The 21,423-nt window shown below is 42.5% G+C and overlaps 2 protein-coding genes and 2 pseudogenes across 5 annotated transcripts in view; 1 reads left to right on the plus strand and 3 right to left on the minus strand.

Annotated features, from left to right (window-relative positions):
- The window catches only part of thrap3b (thyroid hormone receptor associated protein 3b), a 68,454-nt gene that overhangs the window by 45,063 nt on the left and 1,968 nt on the right, over positions 1-21,423 (minus strand). The gene's annotated exons all lie outside the window — the stretch shown is intronic.
- Positions 254-1,988, minus strand: LOC140547491 (testis-specific serine/threonine-protein kinase 6-like; annotated as a pseudogene).
- LOC140547768 (testis-specific serine/threonine-protein kinase 6-like) lies at positions 9,651-11,382 on the plus strand (annotated as a pseudogene).
- Positions 12,493-21,423, minus strand: part of map7d1b (MAP7 domain containing 1b) — a 73,072-nt gene continuing 64,141 nt past the window's right edge. For all 4 annotated transcript variants that reach the window (XM_072674276.1, XM_072674274.1, XM_072674275.1 and 1 more), the window contains 6 exons: positions 20,814-20,918; positions 19,030-19,080; positions 18,247-18,295; positions 16,529-16,595; positions 15,360-15,595; positions 12,493-13,100 (listed from right to left, as the gene is read on the minus strand). In XM_072674276.1, the coding sequence (XP_072530377.1) occupies positions 13,090-13,100; positions 15,360-15,595; positions 16,529-16,595; positions 18,247-18,295; positions 19,030-19,080; positions 20,814-20,918 (519 nt within the window). In that variant the 3' untranslated portion in view covers positions 12,493-13,089. The remainder of the gene's footprint in view (positions 13,101-15,359; positions 15,596-16,528; positions 16,596-18,246; positions 18,296-19,029; positions 19,081-20,813; positions 20,919-21,423) is intronic.

Below are 21,423 nucleotides of genomic sequence, written 5' to 3' on the forward strand. Positions count from 1 at the left end.
CTATTTCATTTGCATACTGCTTTTTAAAACCTAATTAGCTTTACAGAAATCCAGCAATAACCCCAAAATAACCCCAAGTGAGCAAGCCAAAGGCGACAGTGGCAAGGAAAAACTCCCTCGGAGTTGGAGGAAGAAACCTTGGGAGGAACCAAGACTCACAAGGGGGACCCATCCTTCTCTGATCAAAACTAATAATGAATGACTAATTAATGCTATAAAGCCAGTATGTCGTTACCATTGCCAGAGTAGATGTTCACAAGGGGTGAATCGCTTTCTTCTTCTTCAGGATCTGTTGAAGGGACAAAAGGACAAAGATTAACCAACTGAAACATTTCTTGCAAATATTTAAAGTATAAAAGCTGGGGCTGTCACGATCAATCAACACTTGACTCACGTACCTTCAATTTAGGGAATCTCAGCCTCCTAGTTACCTGCTTCACGTTGGGCTGTGGGAGAACAGGTTCTGCCTCCCCCACCAGCCCACAGAGTGGGACATCCTTGTGTCTCTGCTCAGAGCACAAACAAGCAGGAGCTTCTGTAGAGGCCGCTGTATGAAGATTACCCTCCTGGGGAGCAGAGGTGGAGTCGTGCACCACGGACTTGACTCTGAACAACTTCCTAATCCTCCCTTGAAGAGACCGAGAGGCTCTGAGAATTGGTGCTACAACGTATGCATTTGCTGCCTTTTTAACTGCAGCACAACATGGACTACAGCTAAAGCAACCACACTGCTCCTCCACAGCCTCTACGCTTTGGCAAGTTGGACTTGCACAAGCTCTACTGCCATTGTCGTCCTGCTCAGGACTCAGAGACTCGCCTCTGACACCTTGAGATGAGGGCTCCTCTACCTCTCTGCTTAAGCACGCCAGCCAATCTTCAGAGGTAGGAGATGGTGTACAGGCTACCTCACTGTTAAAAGAGGAAGAAGACTGAGACTCTTCCTCTGTCGTCTTGAGTGGGTTGACGTCTTGATGAGAGCTGCTTCCCTCATCCTGCTCCTCAACAGGAACCACAACGAACCTACCTATGACTCTGGAGACAGTACAGAAGCAATGTGGAAATGTACTTGTTGTTAGTGAACTGATACTGTACGTTACGTTACAGCTCTTTTTACTTTAAGTGACCAATCAAAATGTTCTTTATATATATGTAAACCTGGAATGGTTTACTTACCGTTCTCGCCTTGACTGCAGCCAAGGGTGCTGTGCCACCTCCGTCACAGAAGGCCGAGTGGCAGGATTGAACTGCATCATATAAGAGATGAAGAACCGAGAAGGCATGTCCACCTTGATCTCACGTGAAAACATCAAGGGATCTCGCTGGACACGAATAAGACTGTTCAAGCTTTTAGTTTTGAAGGGCAGGGATCCATTGATCATGGAGTAAAGGATCACTCCTAGGCTCCATACATCGCTCTTTTTAGGATCATAGGGCTTTCCCAAAAGCACCTCAGGGGCGCCATACTGACGAGTGCAGTAAAACGTCTCACTCAACTCAGGAAAGCCTTTTGAAAAGCGCCCGAAACCAAAGTCGGTCAATTTGATTTTCTCATCAGCAGTCAGCAGAACATTGGAACATTTCAGGTCCCGGTGGACAATGTCCTGCTGGTGTAGGTAGACCACAGCACTGACTAGCTGAGAGAACCACACTTTGGCTTTGTCAATAGGAATATGGTGGAGCTCCACAATCTTCTGTTCAAGATCCGTTGCTGCAGCCTCCATCACAATAAATACCTGTCCGGTAGGCATCTCCAAAATTTCATGCACCTCCACAATGTGAGGGTGCTTTACCATTTTCAGAATGGCGAGTTCCCGGGGAAGAAGTTTAGACAGAAAGCAATAGGAATCCTGTGTGCGATGCATTATTTTGATGGCCACCTGCTTGGAGTGCCTTTGAGATGTGGCCAGCTTAACCTCGCCAAAACTCCCTTGACCGATGTAATCTACCACCTCGTAGCCCAAACTTCTCAGGATTTCGTTGGTTTGCATTTTTCCCCTGTAAATGGAAAGAGGAGCAGAAAGTCAGAAGGTTAATAGGAAGCCTATCAAATGCCTGCTAATTAAATCAATCAACATTTTTTAGATTTAGAAACAGTCTGGAACATTTCACTCTGCTATTCATAGTGTTGTGGAGGATCTGGAGGGAGAGTTTTAGTAATGGTCTAATACAGAATGGGTTCTTCTTTACATGGAGACATAAACCCACAGGCTGTCCAGTGAGTGCAGTTCGTACTGTGGTGCTGTAATTGTGTAATTGGTGACCTTTTGAATGTTGTCCCTTCCGCTTGCTGCTGTGGCAACATACAGTATGAACCCAGCTGTGACTGAACCCACCCACACACTCATTAACATATGTCAGCGGTTTAGTGTTGTGATCAGTAATCAATAAATGGTCCTTACCTTGACCTTTGTGAAAGAAGAAGCAAACGTAGAACCTGTTTCTGGTTCTAGATAAGACGGCTCTAGATTAGAACGCCAGCCAGATGACGTCAGATTCAGTGGGAATGTAGGAGTCAAGCGTCTCGCGTGCTGCTGAATCCTAACTGAGCCAATAAAGGAGCTCCTGCCCTTTTATAGGCTCTGTGATGTCATCAGCATGACCTCACAATGGAGGTGGACTGGGGTCAGTGAGGTCAGTTCCTTCATTGACTGGATAGGACTGTATGTACACACAGTTTCTATTAATATCTGTGTGATAAAACAGCGCAGAAATAAGGTTCAAACTTTTTCTGAATCTGTAGAGGTCGCTCTTTTTTATTGCATAACGTTACAGATCGTACGTGACTCCCATCCGGAGATACGAGGCTGTAAAGACGAGTCGACATACTTGTCTCCATCTCTCACCCTGTCTAACTGGTGGATTCGTGTCTCATTATAGCTTGTTCTGAAAATTTAGATAAAACGTGGGAATTATCTAATATATAAATGCCTTTAAATATGAATTTAGGAGATATGTAAAAATGGAGAAAATACCCTTAGACTCCAGAGGGTATATGCTCATGTTACACTGCAGTCGGCAAAACTTCATATCTCCAATTTTTTCTTTATTTCCAACATTAATAAGTTATCTGTACATGTATTTATTTATTTATTTTTTTATTTCTTCTTTTTTCCCAATTTCAACATTATATTTATATATTCATAATAAATATAAAAGTATTTTCACATTTGAAGTCACAATTGGTGTTTTTCCAAAGCAGATTATCAGGAATCCAGTAATAAAATAAAAGATCAACAAAAAACTCCCTCAGGAAAAAAAAAAACTAAAACCTTGAAGAAACTTTGGGAGGAATCAAGACAGGGGACCGACTCAAAAGAGGGGTACCATCCTCTGGCCAGAACTATGGTATCAGTGTCCATTGTAGATGTCTCTTAGATTCTCATCTGCCATTCAACTAAAATGCAATTAAATCTGTATTAAAGGCAAATGAACTCCTTTGAACTTCTTTGAATGTTGAATGTAATTGGTTGTCTGTTGAATGTAACCCTGCACATAACTCTAACCCTAACCTTTACATTGAATCAGCCCTAAATCTTAACCCTAACCTTAACCAAACCTTCAACCTAACCCTTATGGAGTGAATTTCCATTAAATGCAGTGTATTAAAGTTCTGCTGAATGCTGCTGATGTGTTTGCTGTTGACTCCAGCATACACGCCTCTCATCAGATGCTCCAAACCAGTTGAGAAGCAGGTGAAAACCTGGCTGGCAGGAGACATCTCTGCCCTTTAGGACTGTTTCCAGTGCACTGCAAGGGACATGTTCAGGGAGGCTGCAACTGCTAATTAGTTTAGCAGTCAGTAGAATCTCTGATTTCTAATCGTTCAGAGTTTTAAATCCTTTCCCAGACTCGGCAGAGTAATGTAAAAGGCTGCTGACACTCCAGAGCCGGGACCAGGCTGCAGACAGGCAGGCTAAACCGACCGTCTGCAAGCTGCTTTGAGGCGTCACCCAGGTTTCACCGTATTGAGACTGTGTCTGTGCCTCGAATTAAAGCCAATCATAGAACATCTAGATCAGCTCGTTTTAATAATTTCATTAGTGTTAAATTCTCTCATTCAAACGATAACAGCATCACCTCAGACCTAAAGCTCGGTCTACTTAATATTAGATCATTAACCCCGAAAGCAGTCATTGTAAATGAAATGATATGTGATCAGAAACTAGACGTTTTCTGCCTCACTGAAACCTGGATTAGACCTGATCAAAATATAGCACTAAAAAGTAGTATATTTATAACCCCCCGCAGGTTATAAATATGTACATAGCCCTAGATTATCAGGCAGAGGAGGTGGAGTATGCATAATCTACCAGAATACACTAGATATTATTCAAAATCACTGTATCACCTTCACTTCTTTTGAGATTCTCTACATTAATATATCAAATCCAGCCACAAATAAAAATGCATTCACACTAATTAATATTTGTAGGCCTCCAGGGGCAAAGTTATAATAGTAGGAGACTTTACCATTCATTTTGAAAAAGCAGACGATCCATTAACAAAGGCGTTTGTATCAATCTTAGATTCTGTCGGCATTATACAAAACCTAACTGGACCCACACATTACTGTAACCATACCCTAGATACCCTATCAACCTTAACTTACACTCCGTCAGACCAAACAGAGCTCGTTAAATTAACAAACGATCTAGAAAATACCCTTCGATCAACCTTAGACAAAGTAGCACCGTTTAAAAGTAAAATGACAAGGCAAAAAAGGCTCGCACCGTGGTACAGCGATCATACTCGTACCTTAAAACAAACAGTGCGGAAACTAGAACGCAAATTTTAGTAATAAAATAGAAAATATTAGACAACAAATCCAACCCTGCTTATTAAGTCAAACATGGCAAATGAGAAATTCCTATATGGATTCAGACCCAACCACAGCACAGAGACAGCCCTAGTGAAGATTACAAATGATCTCCTTCTTGCCTCTGATCAAGTCTATGTATCTTTATTAGCTTTATTTTTATATTTACTAGACCTTAGTGCAGCCTTTGATACAATAGATCATACTATATTACTAGAAAGATTAAAGAAGATGGTTGGAATCACAGGAACAGCCCCCAAATCATATCTAACGGAATGTTATCAGTAATCAGTTTGTAAAGATAAAAGATAAGATAAGTAAGATATGGAGTTCTGCAAGGCTCAATTTTAGGGCCGCTATTACTTACATTATACATGTTACCACTGGGCTCGGTTATAAGCAGACATGGCATTAATTTCCATTTTTATGCAGATGACACACAGCGCTATATTTCAGCCAAACCTGACGATAAATTTAGACTACAGAAAATGGAGGATTGTGTAAAGGATATAAAACTCTGGATGTCACATAACTTCCTTCTTCTTAACAGTGATAAAACCGAGGTTCTCCTTTTAGGTCCAAAAGACTTAAGATTTAAGACTTAATGTTAGACTTGGCTGATGCTTCCATTATTCCAGGTCTAGCAGCTAAAAATCTTGGCATCACATTCGACTCAGATTTATCATTTGAGCAACATATAGCCAATATTAGTAGGACAGCCTTTATGCAGCTTAGAAACATTGCCAAACTAAGAAACTCCTTATCTCTACAGGACGCAGAAAAGCTAGTACACGCTTTTATTACCTCAAGGCTAGATCCAGCAGAAACCTCAATAAACTTCAGCTGGTTCAAAATGCTGCAGCCAGGGTCCTTACCAAAACTAGAAAATCTGACCATATCAGTCCAGTTCTATCAGCACTTCATTGGCTACCAGTTAAATTCCATATTGAATACAAAATTCTTCTATTAACATATAAGGCCCTACATGGCCTCGCTCCTGAGTACCTGCGGGATCTTATTACATATTACGAACCATCAAGATTACTTAGATCTCCGGGTGCTGGACTCTTACTTGTTCCCAAAATTCAGAAAACCTCAGCAGGGGGAAGAGCCTTTTCTTATAAAGCCCCCCAACTCTGGAATAACCTTCCAGATAATGTTCGGGACTTAGACACAGTCTCAATCTTTAAATCTAAGCTGAAAACTCATCTGTTTAGTTTAGCTTTTGGTAATTAATATTTCCCCTTAGATAAAGATTGTAGGTCCAGGGGTTCGCGGACACAGGGAATTGTAGCACACTGAGATTCTGGAGCTGTCGTCTCGCTGCTTACACACGATCACTCAGGTTTGTGGACGGTGAAGCAGATGGACGCTAGCGTTTCAGGGAGCTCCCGTGTCCGTGTTACCTTCTGGCTCTCTCCTTTTAATTAGGCTATTATAGTCAGACCTGCCGGAGTCGTCAGACACACTCTGATACTGCTCAACATTCTCTGCTCTCCATAAAAATCCTCTCAGTACTAACTCTCTCTCTTTTTACCTTCTCAGAGTAAATGGCCACCCAGCCCAACCTGCTGGAAGATTGCGCGCTGAGGTCCCCTCTACCTGCGTCAGACCAGCTGCCATCTACCAGTCCGACCAAATGGCCCCCCGCCCACCACCAGCTATACCAGGCCAGCGGCACAACCTCCTATCACTGCTACTTGTCTAATGACCATGTTAAAACCTAAATGGACTCGTAACTATCTGCCACTATTAATATCACCCCTATTAACTATATACATCATGATTAATATATTATGATTATGATCAGAGCAGTTCAACAGTATAGATGGTTTGGTATTTTTTATCAATAATGTTTAAATAGTTCTGATCAGAGGAGGACGGGTCGGGTCCCCCTTGTGAGTCTTGGTTCCTCCCAAGGTTTCTTCATCCAGCTCTGAGGGAGTTTTTCCTTGCCACTGTCGCTGTTGGCTGCTCACTGGGGGTCTGTGATCCTTCATGTCTTACGTTATTGCTTTTTTGTCTCTGTCTTTAACTAATTACTAATTATGTTAAGCTGCTTTGTGACAACAACAGTGAATGTCCCCACTGTGGGACTAATAAAGTATTATCTTATCTAATCTTATCTTATAAATGCATTTATGTGAATAAAAATACACCCCCCATTTATTACTACTTCAGTGATCTAAAATTAGAATCAGGTGGTTAGAGAGGATTCTGGAGGAGCCTGTCTTATTTAACCCTCAGTCTATTTTGCTCTTGATTGTTGAAGTAAGGTGTGAAGAGCACCATTGTCAGATCAACAAAGCTCTCTGAGGCCTTCAGAAAGAAGGCTGTAGATGGAGATGAGTCTGGGAAAGGATTCAAAACGATCTCAGAACGATCAGAAATCAGAGATTCTACTGACTGCTAAACTATTTAGCAGTTGCAGCCTCCCTGAACATTTCCCTTGCAGTGCACTGGAAACAGTCCTAAAGGGCAGAGATGTCTCCTGCCAGCCAGGTTTTCACCTGCTTCTCAACTGGTTTGGAGCATCTGATGAGAGGCGTGTATGCTGGAGTCAGCAGCATACACATCAGCAGCATTCAGCAGAACTTTAATACACTGCATTTAATGGAGATTCACTTCATAAACACTCGAAACCCAATCTGAAAATCTCTCTCTTTTTATTAAGGAGTGTGCTTACACTCCAAATGTTTGATTTCTTTTCAGCATATTAGAATTATTAACACTTTAAACATTATATGAACTGGCCATTGAAGCTGTGGACTAAGGGAAAAACTCACAGAGCGTGGAAATCACATACCCACACTGTCAAAACAAAAGGACCAAAAAGAAAATACAGACTTTTTGGTGAAATTAATGAAGCTGAACTTAAACCTGCTACAGACAGACACGTCTGAAAACCAGTAGACTTTCAGGTGACTGTTTATCCTCTTAAAATCATCCACAGCTCTGACTGTGGTAATGTGGAGAAGACCTGAAGAAATGAAGACCCAGAGAAGAAGACAGTGGGTTGGTGAAACTGTGTTGTGCCGATCAGAAGAATTGAGTGTTTTTATTAGTATTTATGGGTCTGTGTTTGAGTCACTGACTGAACAACAGCAGTTGAACAGTGAAGTCAAGATGTCTCATGTCCTCTGCTGGCTGACTGCAGTGCAACATTCTCTATCATGTTAATATTAGTTCTATTTGGGTTATATCAGAACACCTCAGCAGAAGAACAGTCTTATGTGGTGAGAACTTTTTATCAAGTCTGTCAAGTATCTGGTAACATTACTTGAATGATTAGGGTAAGGGTTAGGTTGAAGGTTTGGTTAAGGTTAGGGTTAGGATTTAGGGCTGATTCAATGTAAAGGTTAGGGTTAGAGTTATGTGCAGGGTTACATTCAACAGACAACCAATTACATTCAACATTCAAAGAAGTTCAAATGATCTCATTTGCCTTTAATACAGATTTAATTGCATTTTAGTTGAACATGAGCATCTAAGAGACATCTACAATAGACACTTCAAGGAAAGAGATACCGTAGTTCTAACCAGAGGATGGGCCAACTCTTTTTGAGTGATCTTTTATTTTATTACTGGATTCCTGAAAATCTGCTTTGGAAAAATGCCAATTATGAGTTCAAATGTGAAAATACTTTTATATTTAATATGAATATATAAATATAATGTTGAAATTGGGAAAAAAGAGAAATAAAAAAAAAATAAATAAATACGTGTACAGATAACTTATGAATGTTGGAAATAAAGAAAGAAATTCTTTCCCTTATAAAGATACCATGTTGGAGATATGAAGTTTTGCTGACTGCAGTGTAACATGAGCATATACCCTCTGGAGTCTAAGGGTATTTTCTCCATTTTTACATATCTCCTAAATTCATATTTAAAGGCATTTATATATTAGATAATTCCCACGTTTTATCCAAATCTTCAGAACAATCTATAATGAGACACGAATCCACCAGTTAGACAGGGTGAGAGATGGAGACAAGTATGTCGACTCGTCTTTACAGCCTCGTATCTCCGGATGGGAGTCACGTACGATCTGTAACATTATGCAATAAAAAAGAGCGACCTCTACAGATTCAGGAAAAGTTTGAACCGTATTTCTGCGCTGTTTTATCACACAGATATTAATAGAAACTGTGTTTACATACAGTCCTATCCAGTCAATGAAGGAACTGACCTCACTGACCCCAGTCCACCTCCATTGTGAGGTCATGCTGATGACATCACAGAGCCTATAAAAGGGCAGGAGCTCCTTTATTGGCTCAGTTAGGATTCAGCAGCACGCGAGACGCTTGACTCCTACATTCCCACTGAATCTGACGTCATCTGGCTGGCGTTCTAATCTAGAACCGTCTTATCTAGAACCAGAAACAGGTTCTACGTTTGCTTCTTCTTTTACAAAGGTCAAGGTAAGGACCATTTATTGATTACTGATCACAACACTAAACCGCTGACATATGCTAATGAGTGTGTGGGTGGGTTCAGTCACAGCTGGGTTCATACTGTATGTTGCCACAGCAGCAAGCGGAAGGGACAATATTCAGAAGGTCACCAATTACACAATTACAGCACCACAGTACGAACTGCACTCACTGGACAGCCTGTGGGTTTATGTCTCCATGTAAAGAAGAACCCATTCTGTATTAGACCATTACTAAAACTCTCCCTCCAGATCCTCCACAACACTATGAATAGCAGAGTGAAATTTCCAGACTGTTTCTAAATCTAAAAAATGTTGATTGATTTACTTAGCAGGCATTTGATAGGTTTCCTATTAACCTTCTGACTTTCTGCTCCTCTTTCCATTTACAGGGGAAAAATGCAAACCAACGAAATCCTGAGAAGTTTGGGCTACGAGGTGGTAGATTACATCGGTCAAGGGAGTTTTGGCGAGGTTAAGCTGGCCACATCTCAAAGGCACTCCAAGCAGGTGGCCATCAAAATAATGCATCGCACGCAGGATTCCTATTGCTTTCTGTCTAAACTTCTTCCCCGGGAACTCGCCATTCTGAAAATGGTAAAGCACCCTCACATTGTGGAGGTGCATGAAATTTTGGAGATGCCTACCGGACAGGTATTTATTGTGATGGAGGCTGCAGCAACGGATCTTGAACAAAAGATTGTGGAGCTCCACCATATTCCTATTGACAAAGCCAAAGTGTGGTTCTCTCAGCTAGTCAGTGCTGTGGTCTACCTACACCAGCAGGACATTGTCCACCGGGACCTGAAATGTTCCAATGTTCTGCTGACTGCTGATGAGAAAATCAAATTGACCGACTTTGGTTTCGGGCGCTTTTCAAAAGGCTTTCCTGAGTTGAGTGAGACGTTTTACTGCACTCGTCAGTATGGCGCCCCTGAGGTGCTTTTGGGAAAGCCCTATGATCCTAAAAAGAGCGATGTATGGAGCCTAGGAGTGATCCTTTACTCCATGATCAATGGATCCCTGCCCTTCAAAACTAAAAGCTTGAACAGTCTCATTCGTGTCCAGCGAGATCCCTTGATGTTTTCACGTGAGATCAAGGTGGACATGCCTTCTCGGTCCTTCATCTCTTATATATGCAGTTCAATCCTGCCACTCGGCCTTCTGTGACGGAGGTGGCACAGCACCCTTGGCTGCAGTCAAGGCGAGAACGGTAAGTAAACCATTCCAGGTTTACATATATATAAAGAACATTTTGATTGGTCACTTAAAGTAAAAAGAGCTGTTTGGCTAATAGGTAACGTACAGTATCAGTTCACTAACAACAAGTACATTTCCACATTGCTTCTGTACTGTCTCCAGAGTCATAGGTAGGTTCATTGTGGTTCCTGTTGAGGAGCAGGATGAGGGAAGCAGCTCTCATCAAGACGTCAACCCACTCAAGACGACAGAGGAAGAGTCTCAGTCTTCTTCCTCTTTTAACAGTGAGGTAGCCTGTACACCATCTCCTACCTCTGAAGATTGGCTGGCGTGCTTAAGCAGAGAGGTAGAGGAGCCCTCATCTCAAGGTGTCAGAGGCGAGTCTCTGAGTCCTGAGCAGGACGACAACGGCAGTAGAGCTTGTGCAAGTCCAACTTGCCAAAGCGTAGAGGCTGTGGAGGAGCAGTGTGGTTGCTTTAGCTGTAGTCCATGTTGTGCTGCAGTTAAAAAGGCAGCAAATGCATACGTTGTAGCACCAATTCTCGGTCTCTTCAAGGGAGGATTAGGAAGTTGTTCAGAGTCAAGTCCATGGTGCACGACTCCACCTCTGCTCCCCAGGAGGGTAATCTTCATACAGCGGCCTCTACAGAAGCTCCTGCTTGTTTGTGCCCTGAGCAGAGACACAAAGATGTCCCGCTCTGTGGGCTGGTGGGGGAGGCAGAACCTGTTCTCCCACAGCCCACCGTGAAGCAGGTAACTAGGAGGCTGAGATTCCCTAAATTGAAGGTATGTGAGTCAAGTGTTGATTGATCGTGACAGCCCCAGCTTTTATACTTTAAATATTTGCTAGAAATGTTTCAGTTGGGTAATCTTTGTCCTTTTGTCCCTCCAACAGATCCTGAAGAAGAAGAAAGCGATTCACCCCTTGTGAACATCTACTCCAGCAATGGTAACGACATACTGGCTTTATAGCATTAATTAGTCATTCATTATTAGTTTTGATCAGAGGAGAATGGGTCCCCCTTGTGAGTCTTGGTTCCTCCCAAGGTTTCTTCCTCCAACTCCGAGGGAGTTTTTCCTTGCCACTGTCGCCTTTGGCTTGCTCACTTGGGGTTATTTTGGGGTTATTGCTGGATTTCTGTAAAGCTAATTAGGTTTTAAAAAGCGGTATGCAAATGAAATAGGCTTGGGGTAATCCAGATTTTACTGATGGACTCCAGCAGGCAAGAAAGGTAGCAGCTTAGACTGTAGCAGGTCCGAAATCCAGGGCATAGTAGTTTGAGTTTGAAGAGGCCATTGAGAATGAGAAAGAGGTTCTGGAACTCAACTCAGAAGTGGACAGAGGGACACTGTCCTGATTGTGCTCAATAAGGACAGTGTAGCTCTGAACTCAGATGAGGAGATTGTTGGGTGCTGGCTAGAACACTTGCTCTAGACATGGGGGGTTTGATGCCTCTACAATGTTGCATGGGCCTCAGGAGCAGTAGCGCTGGACTGGCAAACCGGGGGGAAGTGGGGTGGTCCTCATTTTCAATAAAGGAGACCAGAGTATGTGTGCAAACTTTTAAGGGAGCACATACACCTCAGCTTCCCCGGAGAAGCTTAGTGCTTCCCACAGTTAAACCTCAGATTCAGGAAGAGCAATGCTGATCCTCTACTGGCCATGGGAATGTTGGACTAGCTCTTCACTCTCTTTAAGATAAAGTTGGGGTCACAGGGGGGACTGACACCTGAACTCTTGTACTGTCCCTCTCTTACAGAGACAGTTGTCTCCCAAATCATTTGTCTGATCATAAGCTGAAGGTGTGGTCTGAACTAGCAAAGGTGATCTCATCAACAACACAATCACCAGATTTAACCTCCATTGAGAGCCTGTGAGACTGTTTTAGGAAATGTGTGGAGGAGGAAAACCCAGCCAGTGTAGAAGGTGTGTGCCAGTGTGAAAGCCAGCTAAGAAGGTTGTGCTTTTCTGCTATTTCCATTCACTGGATTCTTAAAAACAGGTGATAAATGTGGAATAAAAACAATAAAAATAGAAATGTAAACTCCCTTTCATAAAGATTTATTCCACAGGTCAGGCAAATATACATTTACATACCCATCTCCCTGCTCTGCTAACGCGTCTGACGTTAAATAACTCAAAGAATTCAAGACACAAACGCACACGTCTTCTCTGAAATTAAAAGAACAACAGTGATATATCATAAGAACAACAACAATAACAATAATTATTTCTCATAACAATAGCCAAATATTGTATAATGTTTTCAGAGTTCCTCTCTAAAATTCAGTCTTACAGTCTTTTAAGGTGCACCACAAAATCGCTGGGTGACGATTCGATAAAACTCAACACTGTTGCACCAGGACACGCAGTGAGAAAGACAGAAAACAGGATTTTGTTGTTTTTAGCAAACTCTTTTTCTCATATAGCACGTAAATAGGATAAAAGTCCGCGTCTCTGAGCGTTTCCACAGAGACGGCAGAGAGGCTTCGGGTTTCACCAAACAGTTTATGGAGTTACAGCCGTCGCTCTTGACGGTTTGGCACACTTTCGCTGGTGGATCCTCGCTTGCTGTGTTGCATGTGTAGCTTCGCTTAAACAGTGGCGCTAGGCTCGTCGCTCAGAGAGGTGCACCGCTCACAGGACTTCTGTGGACCAGAAAGGACAGACTGCTTAGTTAAAACATGACTCACATTCATCTTTACAGCATCTCTCTGATGCTCACATACCTCTCAGAACAATTAGAGGTTCTACTGTCTGCTAAACTATTTACAAGTGCAGAACATTCAAAACAACTGCCAGCATGACCAGGTCAGGCCATCCTAGCAGGTTCAGCCCAACAGCAGAGCACAAGATGTGTAAATAAGTCTTCAGCAATCCTAAAATGTCATCATGGGATCCACAGATAACTGTAAAATACACTGTGTGCAGAATTATTAGGCAAATGAGTATTTTGATCACATCATCCTTTTTATACACGTTGTCCTACTCCAAGCTCTATAGGCTTGAAAGCCAACTACCAATCAAGTAAATCAGGTGATGTGCATCTCTGTAATGAGAAGGGGTGTGGTCTAATGACATCAACACCCTATATAAGGTGTGCTTAATTATGAGGCAACTTCCTTTCCTTTGGCAAAATGGGTCAGAAGAGAGATTTGACAGACTCTGAAAAGTCAAAAATTGTGAGATGTCTTGCAGAGGGATGCAGCAGTCTTGAAACTTTTGAAGCGTGATCACCGAACAAATCAAGCGCTTCATGGCAAATAGCCAACAGGGTCGCAAGAAACGTGTTGAAAAAAAAGGCGCAAAATAACTGCCCATGAATTAAGGAAAATCAAGCGTGAAGCTGCCAAGATGCCATTTGCCACCAGTTTTGCCTTATTTCAGAGCTGCAACGTTACTGGAGTATCAAAAAGCACAAGGTGTGCGATACTCAGGGACATCGCCAAGGTAAGGAAGACTGAAAAACGACCACCTTTGAACAAGAAACATAAGATAAAATGTCAAGACTGGGCCAAGAAATATCTTATGATTCTTCTAAGGTTTTATGGACTGATGAAATGCGAGTGACTCTTGATGGGCCAGATGGATGGGCCCGAGGCTGGATCAGTAAAGGGCAGAGAGCTCCACTCTGACTCAGACGCCAGCAAGGTGGAGGTGGGGTACTGGTATGGGCTGGTATCATCAAAGATGAACTTGTGGGACCTTTTCGGGTTGAGAATGGAGTGAAGCTCAACTCCCAAACCTATTGCCAGTTTCTGGAAGACACCTTCTTCAAGCAGTGGTACAGAAAGAAGTCGGTATCGTTCAAGAAAAACATGATTTTCATGCAGGACAATGCTCCATCACATGCATCCAAATACTCCACAGCGTGGCTGGCCAGTAAGAGACCCCATAGAGAACCTGTGGTCCCTCATAAAATGTGAGATCTACAGGGAAGGAAAACAGTACACCTCTCTGAACAGTGTCTGGGAGGCTGTGGTGTCTGCTGCACGCAATGTTGATCGTAAACAGATCAAGCAACTGACAGAATCTATGGATGGAAGGCTTCTGAGTGTCATGGTAAAGAAAGGTGGCTGTATTGGTCACTGATTTGTTTTTGGTTTTGTTTTTGAATGTCAGAAATGTTTATTTTCTACATTTTGTGTTATACTGGTTTACCTGGTGAAAATAAACAAGTGAGATGGGTATATATTTGTTTTTTATTAAGTTGCCTAATAATTCTGCACAGTAATAGTTACCTGCACAAACAGATATCCTCCTAAGATAGCCAAATCTAAAAAAAAAAAACACTCCAACTTCCAAAAATATTAAGCTTTGACATTTGAGTCTTTTGGGTTGATTGAGAACATAGTTGTTGTTCAATAATAAAAAGAATCCTCTCAAATACAACTTGCCTAATAATTCTGCACACACTGTATAAGCGCTAATTATTTATACACACCTACAGGTGGAAGTAGAAACCACCAAATGCTCTGGTTGAAACTTGGTTTTCAACTTCACAATGAGCTCAACAGACTCAAAGGCCAAACCCAGTTTTTCACATTTTACCCTCAATTGATTATTAATGACCAGTCTGGGCAGGTTGTGAAGGTCCTGCATTTCAGCTACTGCCAGTAAATTGACAGAAGGAGGAATATGATGAATCAGAGCCAGGATATTCTTTCCAGAACCATCCGCCAACTTTTCCACATTCAGGAGCTGGCAGACGTCCCAGGGATGTGAGCCGAGCGGCAGGAAGGAAGCCAAGAGGCTTTCCCTCAGCCCACACTGGAAGTCACTGACCCACATCTGCTCCAGTTAAATCGTATAATGCAGTAAAACTAGGGGTGGGTGATAATGGTGGCCCTCACTTAGAAGCCAGGCCTGGCCCAGATTTCTGATTACTCAACACAACAAGACTTTACCTGCCACATGCTGGGGCTTCAAAGGACCCGCCTTCATCAGGTAAGGCTCCCCTCCCTCAAAGGCCATGATCGGGTCAGTCTGGGGCTGGCCCTGCCCACTGTTGCCACTGTTGCTGCGATTGGATAGCTGGATGATCTCCTCAAAGTCAGCAGCCTCGCCATTGGAGGACACGCCGTTGTGGTGTTTGTTGGGCTGGACTCCGTTCACCACTGGAGCGGACCCCCAGCCAACAGGACTGAGAACAAAAACATCACAAAGTTAGCATTTATTACTGGCCACTTTATCAGAAACACTTATCAAAGATGTGTTAGAAACTCTCTTGGTTGGATGGTGGATACACTCATACCAGCACCACATACCGCCAGCAACACAAGCTAGGTGTTTCTTATAAAGTGGCCACAAGTGAAAGTACAAGGGAGGTGTTTTTAATAAAGTGGCCAGTGAGTGGAAGCACAAGGTAGGGGTTTCTAATAAAGTGGCCAGTGATTGGAAGCACAAGCTAGGCGTTTCTAATAAAAAGGCCAATGAATGGAAGTACAAGGTAGGGGTTTTTAATAAAAAGGCCAATTAATGAAAGTACAAGGTAGGGGTTTCTAATAAAGTGGCCAGTCAGTGGAAGTGTGGATATTTTGGATAGATAGATACTTTATCAATCCTGAAGGAAATTTAGCATCCAGCAGAATAACACATTAATACACTGTAGGAACGGTACAGGACACAGATACAGATAAACTACAAATACAAATACAATCAATAAATAATGAAATTATTAAATGCATGAATGTATCTAACACAAACTGACCTACAAAACTACCACAATAATGGACAAATGCCAAATAACCGATGCAGGTCTACACATTAAAACCATGATTTTCTTCAGTCACGCTCCATTTAAGTCACAAAAGAAACATCTGTCAGATTTACTTCAGCAGTACATGACTTGCCAAGAACAGATCAGGAGATAAACAGATTATATTAATAATAAATTCAAAACCTAGAGCATAGAAAAGATTTGACCTTAATATGTTGCCTTAAAATTTTACTTTTAATAGTAGGCAAATTGAACACAACTACAGTCCATGTTTTTACATTAAAACTATTTTTTTTTTAATCCATGTTGCTGGATGCTTAAAAATCAGGTACTCGTGTTACATTTTGCTGTATTTACCTCACTTTCATTTCTCCCTGTGACTGATTATTGAGGGTCACAGATGGACTCAGTGAGGAGGCCGGACCTGCAAGAAAAAAACATATAAAATAAATAATTACACTTAATGGTCAATTAATTATTCTCTCATTACATAATGTCTTTATTAGATTCAGCTGCAAACCCTGAGAACTTCAGATGCCGCCATACGCCAGGTTTGCACAGCAATACTATACTATATTCTATACACAGTGCGATACATGTACTGAAGCTCTGTTTGCTAACAAGTCACCACTGTGAATCAGCTATTGTAGATGAACGCTGGGAGTCTACTCGAATGCATCACTTTTTGTTGAATGAAAACAAGGCAAAAGGTTCACACTTGGGAACGTTTTAGAACGTTTTATGAAAAAGCATCCGGTGGAAAGATATGTGATGGGATTTGGTCGGGATAAGACAATCACTGCCCCTTTTACACCTGCACGTTTACCCAGTCTATGCAGGCTGACCTGGCAGTTGACCTACAGGAGAGCCAGTACAATTCCCAGGCTTGTGTGTGGACAGAAGCTCATACATTAGTGGGAAAGACAGCAATGTCTAGATTACAGGTGATTACAGGTGGAGCGATTCTGCCATACTTCTATTTTCCCAAGTTAGAAACATCATGTGGGGATTTTTCAAGTTCATATAGTAAATTATGTTCAGAATATACAAACCAAAAACAATGTAGGCAGGTAAAAAGAAAATAATCATAGGAAACAATATAGCAATATTTGGCTGATGTAGAAAGAAACAGGCAAAAGTACAGATTCCAGCAAACTGTCCAGGAGCCATAATAATAAGATCTTATCAGCGAACCAACTGATCTGACTCACTGGAATGACCCAGGATGCCCATCTCTAACATGCTGCTGAATCTTAAATAAACGCTTGCATAGTTCTAACACAGGTGTAAAGTTAGGTGTGGGTCTGGTCCCAGATGGTCAGGGTGAAAGGACTGCTGTGAATAACTGTTGGTAAAAAAAAGTGTCTAGGGCTATTAGAATGACAATGCAGCAGATTTCCTGAGTACCGATGGGTTATCAGTATGGATGGTGTCAGTATCAGGTTGAAATCAGCTGAAAATGCTGGTTGGGACATCATGGAGATTGAAATAAGTAGGACAGGAGAGTGTTTCGATAGTATGAGCATGGCAGTCTACTTTCAGGGGCAGTGGTGGCTCAGCGGTTAGAGCGCCGGGATATCGATAACAGGGTTGTGGGTTCGATTCCCGGGCTCGGCAAGCTGCCACTTGAGCAAGGCCCTTTACCCTCTCTGCTCCCCGGGCGCTAGAGTTGGCTGCCCACCGCTCTGGGTGTGTGTGTGTACTCACTGCCCCTAACACGTGTGTGTGTGTGAGTGTGTGTTCACTACCAGATGGGTTAAATGCGGAGGACACATTTCGCTGTACAGTCCACACTGTACAGTGACGAATACGTGCACCTTTACCTTTCAGATTCTCATCTTAAGTCAATGCTTCAATTAAGCTCAGTCATTTTTCTATTGATATTGTAAAAGAAAAAGTGGCATCATGCCATCAAAAATCCTGAGTCTAAATAATGATTGGCATTAACACCCAGTTCTTTAGAAGTGAAAGTGATATGATAGCTCTTCTAGAGGCACATCACCCCTGGGAGGAGAACAGAGAACCAAGAGCAAACCTGATGTTTCAAATCAGAAAGCTCCCGACAGCAGACTTACTTCTGTCCGTCTCTCTGCCGTTGACCTGAGCTGGAGATCTGCCGTCTTTCTGCAAAGAAAAACACAACAGGACCATCAAAGCGCTGAGTGAGTCAGAAAGTCCCTAGATGCACTATGTGTCCATATGTTTGTGGACACACCTTCTAATGAATGCATTCATCGACATTAAGTTACACCCATTGCTGACACAGATGTGCAAATGCACACACACAGCTTGTCTAGTCCCTGTAGAGATGTACAGCCAATAGAATAGGACTCTCTGGAGCAGATAAACATGAACCTACTGGCACCATGCCTAATGCCAGGTGTGGGCTAGAGGGGTGTAAAGCCACCGGCATTGAGCTCTGGAGCAGTGGAACTGTGTTCTCTGGAATGATGGTTGCTGCTCATCCAAGATCCTGACCTCGCTAATGCGTTTATCGCTGAATGCAATCAAATCCTCACAGCAATTCTCTAAAATGTAGTAGAAAGTCTTAGGGACGGTTACTCCAACAAAAGCTTTCGGAAGAACCCATGAATGAGCAGGTGTCCCAATACTTTTGCCCATCTTGTACATTTTTTACCCCAATATAGTCCCTGTTTACCAATGCCTGTTTACCAATTGCAATACCAATTGTCAGTAAATGACATTATTCTGACAACAACGCCAAGACATTAAATTCTGCTGTGAATTAGGAGAAAGGAGCCAGTTAGCATTAACATCTCTACCATTGCTAACATCTCTGATCCTCACAGAATAATAAACCTTCTGGCCATTCGAACCCAAACTGCAGTATTTCCCACCTTCTCTCCTGTGTCACTCTTGCGTGTTCTCTTCATGATCTCCTCCAGACGCTGGAGAAACACAAATAACACAACATCACCAACCAATAACAAACTCTCCATAATCACACTGCTTTATGCTAATTGCCAACTGTTCATTTTTCAATATGTTGATTGGAAAAAATATTTAATACCTAAACTTCCAGCCCTTTTAATACTTTATTCAAATTAGCTTACTTAGCAACACGTTTGCACTGCATTCAGTCTGAAAGTAAACATTTGGTGTCAAACCAAAGTTCAATTGTTGGCTACAGTATTTTTTGGTATTGAGGACTGTGATACTAAACTGGTTTTCAGACAGACTTGCTAAAACAAACTGCATGAAGAGTCTCAGAAGGCAGATGTCTGCTAACGTCAGACAGTCTCACTCAGTGTAGTCAAGAACTCACTGGCCAAGAACATGCAAACAAAGCAAACGCTGGCTGTTATTTGTATGTTAGGGACAGATTTCCTGAATCTGTAGGGCCTTGGCATTGCATTACGAGGCTGTGAAGACGGGCTGAGATACTCGTTTCTGTGTCTAACTGGTGGATTTGTGTGTCCATCATCTGCATCTCATCTGTAACTGTTGGAGTTGTGCGTCCGCCTATAGCTTTGTGTGAAACAGACCAATGGGCACTCAGAAACCAGTCTTCTACTTCTCACCGTTTATATATTCACACATTCCACTGAAAGTAAGACTCTGCTAAACCCATTTCAGGATTTGACAATTTTTCAGCTTGCTGTGAAGAGCACTGTGAAGAGCACTGTGAAGAGCACTGTGGAGAGCACCGTGGAGAGCACCGTGGAGAGCACTGTAAAGAGCACTGTGGAGAGCACTGTGGAGAGCACTGTGGAGAGCACTGTAAAGAGCACTGTGGAGAGCACTGTAAAGAGCACTGTAAAGAGCACTGTGGAGAGCACCGTGGAGAGCACCGTGGAGAGCACCGTGGAGAGCACTGTAAAGAGCACCGTGGAGAGCACCGTGGAGAGCACCGTGGAGAGCACTGTAAAGAGCACTGTGGAGATCACTGTAAAGAGCACCGTGGAGAGCAATGTAAAGAGCACTGTGGAGAGCACTGTGGAGAGCACCGTGGAGAGCACCGTGGAGAGCACTGTAAAGAGCACTGTGGAGAGCACTGTAAAGAGCACCGTGGAGAGCACTGTAAAGAGCACTGTGGAGAGCACTGTGGAGAGCACCGTGGAGAGCACTGTAAAGAGCACCGTGGAGAGCACCGTGAAGAGCACTGTGGAGAGCACTGTGAAGAGCACTGTGGAGAGCACTGTGAAAAGCACTGTAAAGAGCACTGTGAAGAGCACCGTGGAGAGCACCGTGAAGAGCACCGTGGAGAGCACTGTGAAGAGCACTGTAGAGAGCACTGTGAAAAGCACTGTAAAGAGCACTGTGAAGAGCACTGTGAAAAGCACTGTAAAGAGCACTGTGGAGAGCACTGTGAAAAGCACCGTGAAAAGCACTGTAAAGAGCACTGTGAAAAGCACTGTAAAGAGCACTGTGAAGAGCACCGTGGAGAGCACTGTGAAAAGCACTGTGAAGAGCACTGTGAAAAGCACTGTAAAGAGCACTGTGAAAAGCACTGTGAAGAGCACCGTGAAAAGCACTGTAAAGAGCACTGTGAAGAGCACCGTGAAAAGCACTGTGAAGAGCACTGTGAAGAGCACTGTAAAGTGGAGTTAATTTAAGTAAAATAACAGACAGGTTTTGTTCCAACAGCAACAATACATGCCCTATCTTTCTCTCAGCTTACCTTCTTTCTCTCCAGGCGTTCCTGCTCTTCCTTCTGGAAGTGCTTCTCTCGCTCCATCCTCTGTCGCTCCGCCTCCTCTCTGGCCTTTGACTCCGCCTCCTCTCTCTGAAATTAAAAAGGCAATCAAAAATTAACATTGCCCAGAATTCCCAATGTGTCATATCCCCCATCTCAGTCTTAACCATACCACTTTAACTTAAAGTGGAAGTGATCGCATATTCCATATGTCTCAGCAAGAACACAGTGTACTGATAGCCATCAGCAAAGGTGCACAGTTATACCTTCTGCCACCAGGAGGCAGCAAAGTTTAAAAAATGCTTGTCATTCAGTCTTTTGAGTAGAACATGTGTTTGCCTGGCTAAAACTTTGAGAAGACCGTCTACAATGTCTACTGTGAAATCTACTGTGGGTTATTAAGCATATGAATATCAGCTATAAAGGATTCAGTATCAGCTATTAATGATTCAGTATCTAATATGAATTATGTAGTATTAGCTATAAATGATTCAGTATCTACTATGAATTATTCAGCATCAGCTATAAAGAATTCAGTACCTACTATGAATTATTCAGTATCAGCTATAAATGATTCAGTATCTACTATGAATTA

Source organism: Salminus brasiliensis, chromosome 2, assembly GCF_030463535.1.
Source record: "Salminus brasiliensis chromosome 2, fSalBra1.hap2, whole genome shotgun sequence".
Classification (NCBI taxonomy): Eukaryota; Metazoa; Chordata; class Actinopteri; order Characiformes; family Bryconidae; genus Salminus; species Salminus brasiliensis.